General features: G+C 31.4%; 1 protein-coding gene across 1 annotated transcript in view; it reads left to right on the top strand.

Moving 5' to 3' along the window:
- Positions 1-5,717, top strand: part of LOC134721348 (GPI transamidase component PIG-T-like) — a 191,649-nt gene extending 185,932 nt beyond the window's left edge. Inside the window, exon 10 of the mRNA XM_063584288.1 lies at positions 776-5,717. Coding sequence (XP_063440358.1) covers positions 776-1,091 — 316 coding nt within the window. The 3' untranslated portion in view covers positions 1,092-5,717. The remainder of the gene's footprint in view (positions 1-775) is intronic.
- Positions 5,718-6,000: the final 283 nt, after the last annotated feature.

Genomic DNA, 6,000 nt, shown 5'->3' on the forward strand with positions numbered 1-6,000 from the left:
AGTCGGATCTTAATTTTCAATATAATTTTGCTATATACAATAAACACTAAATTGATGAATAAGGTTATTTGTTTAAAATCATAAAATGCAAAAAATATAACATTTCATTTTAAAGTTTATAATTAAATATGAAAATATAAAATAAAATATATGAAATTACATCAACTGAAATCATATCAATTGAAAAAATGACAAAAAATAGGAAAGGTGGGAGATAAATCTGGCCGAATAATAAACATATAAGCATATATCTAAAGATGAAATTAACTTTTTGTTTGATTTCATCAAAAACTGAATTTTAGGGTTCTTTGATATACTAAATGTAACCATGTATTTAGATTTTGGGTATCGGACCATTATAGGTAAATGTCAAATTTAAATGTTTTAAAAGTTCTTAGACCACATTCATTCTGTGTCAGAAACCTATGCTGTGTCAACTATTTAATCACATTCCAAATTCAGAGCTGTAATAACTGTGCAGGGTTTGACCTCTGCAGTCGTATAAAGCTGCGCCCTGCAGAGCAATTAGTTTATTTTATATTTAAACAAATGAGGTGCCGATGTGTCCTGTTCGGATCTGAAATGTCCAAATGGATCTCGAAATGTCTCCAAACTTTGGTGCTGATTTGTCTGGGTGTCAAAATGTCTTGATAGCCAGTTAATTATGGATGCATTTTAAAAGGGGATTGGGCTGTTATTTTATTGCTTTATACAAAAATGGAAAAAGCACTCATTTACGATGGACATGAATAATAAACATACTTATTTATTTCAGATTTGATGACAAATCCTCTGGAATTTTCATAAGAATACACACAGAAACATTACTGGTATCTCTGCCAACACCAGACTTCAGTATGCCCTATAATGTCATTTGTTTGGCATGCACCGTTGTAGCAATAGCATTTGGATCATTGCATAATTTAACAACAAGACAGTTTAAAGTTGTGGAATCTACAAAAATTAAAGGCTTAGTACAGAAAGTCAAAGACCTATTTAAGATTAAAAAAAAGGATATAGCAAATAACATTAAAACAGAAGATCAAGATTCTAAACAATCAGACAATGAGTGCTGTATATTAAAGGAGTAATGTACTTAGACAAGAATGTCAAATTGCGCGTATTATCTAAACTAAATAACTTGCACATCTCAATCATCTAGGATCTGTAGAAGCTGTATATATATGTTACAGTAAATAGATGAAATAAGGAATAACATGTAATTACTGAACAATTCAGTAAATACCTGAAATTACAAATCAATTAAGTAATTACATGTAATTGCTGATTGATTCAGTAAATACCTGAAATTACTAATCAATTCAGTAATTACATGTAATTGCTGATTGATTCAGTGATTACAGGTTATCATTGATTTTTTATTGTAATTTTTTACAGCTATATACTAAATGGATATTTTTGTTTTGATATTTTGAACATTAATCAAGAAACCTTAGAAAAAAGAAAACAATACATTATAAACTTCATGCGTCTGAAGCGCTATTATGGATTAACCTTCATTAGGAACGCCCAAAGCCGAATATTTGAAAGCTACGAATGTATAGCTGATGTCACGTTGGCGCGGTCGTCCTCGTCCGAAGACATTTGGTTTTCGCTCTCTAACTTTAGTAAAAGTCAATAGAAATCTATGAAATTTAAATATAAGTTCTATGACCATCAAACGAAGGTTAGGATTGATTTTGGGTGTTTTGGTCTCAACAGCTTACGAATTGGGGGGCCGATAAGGGCCCAAAACAAGCATTTATCTTGGTTTTCGCACTATAACTGTAGTATAAGTAAACAGAAATTTATGAAATTTAAATATAAGGTCTATGACCTCAAAAGGAAGGTTGGGATTGATTTTGGGAGTTTAAGTCCCTATAGTTAATGAATTAGGGGCCAAAAACAGGTACCAAAATAAGCATTTTTCTTGGTTTATGCACAATAACGTTAGTATAAATTAATAAAAATCTATGAAATTTTAACACAAGGTTTTTGACCACAAAAGGAAGATTTGGATTGATTTTGGGAGTTTTGGTTTCAACGAATTAGTGGCCAAAAGGGTCCAAAATTAAACTTTGTTTTATTTCATCAAAAAATGATCTATTGGGGTTCTTTGATATGCCAAATCTAACCGTGTATTCAGATACTTAATTTTTGGTCCTGTTTTTATTTTATTTCAAAACATGTTGCTCGCTTAACCACTAAAGATCGCTTTATTTCAGTTAATTGACACAGTTCATGTTTTTAAAAAGATCTTTACATAGCAAATTTACAGTATATGTTTAACTTATCACAGGAATAAAACATTTTCAAAAATATCAAATAAATATTTTTATATATATTAATATATTAAGAAAGGGTATATTATGTTTGTATTTTTTAACTGATATGACGATGAGCAATTTTTGCTTAAAGTATTACAAGAATAGAATGATAAATGTGTTTGTCAACAGTTAGAAAATAGTTATAAAACTTCATTTAAAAATTAGTTATTACTGGTAATAACTGGGTAGTTCTAGGAACGCCTTGTAATAACTAAGAGCACCAGGAATTATATGTAATGTCTAAATGTTAACGATTACATGTAATTTCTAATTTCACCTACTTTAAACTGTAACATATATACTAGTATACAATATGTCATCTATATTTAGTGAATGGAAACATTTTATGATGTACATGTCAGTCTCGCAGGTTTTATTTTACATTGACCTCATTTTCATTGTTCATGGCTTAGTGTTAAGTTTTTGTGATTTGGTCTGTTATTCTTAAAACTATAGACAATATATCAACGTTATTTATTGTATGGTATGATTGTAAGGTGTTTATTTCTATCTGGAAGGTGTCATCTGATCTTGACCTCATTTTCATGGTTAATTGGTCAATGTTTAGTTTTCATGGTTAAGTTTGTTTCTTAGTTCCTGGAAGCAATAGGTCAACTATTTTTTTACGACCGCAAAAAATGTTTTGGGATCTGATAATGGTATGATGTCGTCGTCGTCTGTGTCGTCCGAAGACACATTGGTTTTTGGACAGTAACCGTTTAGGAATTAGGGGCCCAAAAGGAGTCCAAAACAAGCTTTTCTCTACTTTTAGGATAATAACTTGTGTATTAGTGTTTCAACTGCTCTAAAATTGTTCCACAATGTTTTTTCAAATACCACAAGTAGAAAGTTTGGATTCATTTTGTTGGTTATTGTGTCTACAGTTAAGGAATTAAGGGCCAAAAACAAGCATTTTGTAGTTTCTGGATAATATCTTGTATGCAAAAGAATGGATCTACAGGATCTATCTGACCTTGTAACTCAATGTTCCATATCACAAAAGGAAGGCTTGAATTGAGTTCGGGGGGTTATTGCCCCATTCATGCAGGAATTAAGGGTTAAAACGAGCATATATATAGTTTCCAGATAATAATTTGTGTTTTAGTGCATGGATCGCTCTGAAATTGTACTACAAGGCTCCACATAACAAAGGAAAGGCAGGGATCGAGTGTGAGGGTAATTGATCCAAGCGGGGATTCAAAAAGTTTTGTGGGTTCCAAATTTTTCAAGGGATTCAATTTGTTTTTCAAATTTTTTATTAAGTATCAAAAATACATTTTAAATTGCACAGTATTGCACAATAAATTTGTAAGATCTTGATATTAAATATGAGTAAGAAACCTATATTATGTCAAAATTTTGATAACAATCCAAATTCAGGCAGAATCAAGCTTGAATTGTGTGTCCAAATTTGTCCCAATTGTTCAAGATTCAACCTCTGCGGTTCTATCAAGCTGCGCTCGGCTCAGTGAAGCATTTTATTAAATCATTGATTGATTGTAAGGTGTATATTTCTGTCTGGCATGGTTAATCTTACCCTGACATCATTTGCATGGTTCAATGGTCAATGTTAAGTTTTCTTGGTTATGTCTGTTTCTTAGATACTATAAGCAAAAGGTATGATTGTAAGGTGTACATGCATGACATGCATTTCTTGTTTATATTATCTGACCTTGGCCTCATTTCCTTGGATCATGTTAAGTTTGTGTGATACTTGTAGTAAGGTTTTATATTAAGGACTATCAACATAAAATCAATGTACAAAATCACTGAAATATACAAGACCTTTTTTTTTTATATAGATCCCTTCTTGAGTTCTGTGATTTTGTATTTTCTATTAAAAATTCTTCAAAAGATGTCTTCAGTAGTTACACTCGACAAGTTTCACTGGCGTTAAACTGATCACCGTAACTGCAGTTACGGTTATCCCAACATAACGGAGCCCAAAGCAGGTGAAATCGTCTTTTTGTAATATCTCCGTTACCCAGCCGTTAGTTTGATATATATAATATTGTTGTATGTGTGCGTTCTTAATATCCTATGTGACTTTGTTACTGAAATATTATTCATTGGAAATTAACGGAAGATCATCGTAACTCCAAGAATTTTGTTTGTTGTGATAGTGTTAACTTGATTATTAGATAGTCGTAACTTTTACATGATCATAGTAACTTGTCAGTGATGATTGTAAATTTCTTTATATGCTGATGTGCGACTATATAACTCGTGTTTGAATGTTTAATAACTAGACAATATTTTACTTATTTTCAAGGTATAGTCTTTATATTTTTCAAGTCATAGTTTACCGTAAATGTTCATCATGAACAAGGAGAGGCAAGCATTTTCCATGTTCAGACATTATTATTGGGAACTATAATGTTTACTTTACGTTCGTTTTCAAGTAACGATATGCTTATGGTAACGGCATCTTATGTTTATGTGAATCTCGTTTCCTTTTCAAACACTTTTTTTGTAATCTGAATGTTGTATTAGTTCCTTTGGTGTGGGTAGTTAAGATGTGCGCCAAAACTGCTTCTGCACTTACCATTAAAGGAACACATATAGAGCATATAACCGACGAAAAAATTTTGTATTTTCTATTAAAAATTCTTCAAAAGATGTCTTCAGTAGTTACACTCGACAAGTTTCACTGGCGTTAAACTGATCACCGTAACTGCAGTTACGGTTATCCCAACATAACGGAGCCCAAAGCAGGTGAAATCGTCTTTTTGTAATATCTCCGTTACCCAGCCGTTAGTTTGATATATATAATATTGTTGTATGTGTGCGTTCTTAATATCCTATGTGACTTTGTTACTGAAATATTATTCATTGGAAATTAACGGAAGATCATCGTAACTCCAAGAATTTTGTTTGTTGTGATAGTGTTAACTTGATTATTAGATAGTCGTAACTTTTACATGATCATAGTAACTTGTCAGTGATGATTGTAAATTTCTTTATATGCTGATGTGCGACTATATAACTCGTGTTTGAATGTTTAATAACTAGACAATATTTTACTTATTTTCAAGGTATAGTCTTTATATTTTTCAAGTCATAGTTTACCGTAAATGTTCATCATGAACAAGGAGAGGCAAGCATTTTCCATGTTCAGACATTATTATTGGGAACTATAATGTTTACTTTACGTTCGTTTTCAAGTAACGATATGCTTATGGTAACGGCATCTTATGTTTATGTGAATCTCGTTTCCTTTTCAAACACTTTTTTTGTAATCTGAATGTTGTATTAGTTCCTTTGGTGTGGGTAGTTAAGATGTGCGCCAAAACTGCTTCTGCACTTACCATTAAAGGAACACATATAGAGCATATAACCGACGAAAAAATGAAGTTACTGAGAGTGTTTAATAAAGATATTGTGACAGAATGTTTTTTTTTTTATATTCAAATTATGTGTAGTATGGCTTGTTTCTATTTTTATACGACCGCAAAAATGGAAAATTTTTGGTCGTATATTGGTATCACGTTGGCGTCGTCCGAAGACATTTGGTTTTCGCACTCTAACTTTAGAAAAAGTAAATAGAAATCTATGAAATTTAAACACAAGTTATATGACCACAAAAGGAAGGTTGGAATTGATTTTGGGAGTTTTACTCCCAACAATTAGGGAATTAGGGACCAAAAAACAGGTCCCAAATAAGCATTTTTCT

This window comes from Mytilus trossulus, chromosome 6 (assembly GCF_036588685.1).
Source record: "Mytilus trossulus isolate FHL-02 chromosome 6, PNRI_Mtr1.1.1.hap1, whole genome shotgun sequence".
Classification (NCBI taxonomy): domain Eukaryota; kingdom Metazoa; phylum Mollusca; class Bivalvia; order Mytilida; family Mytilidae; genus Mytilus; species Mytilus trossulus.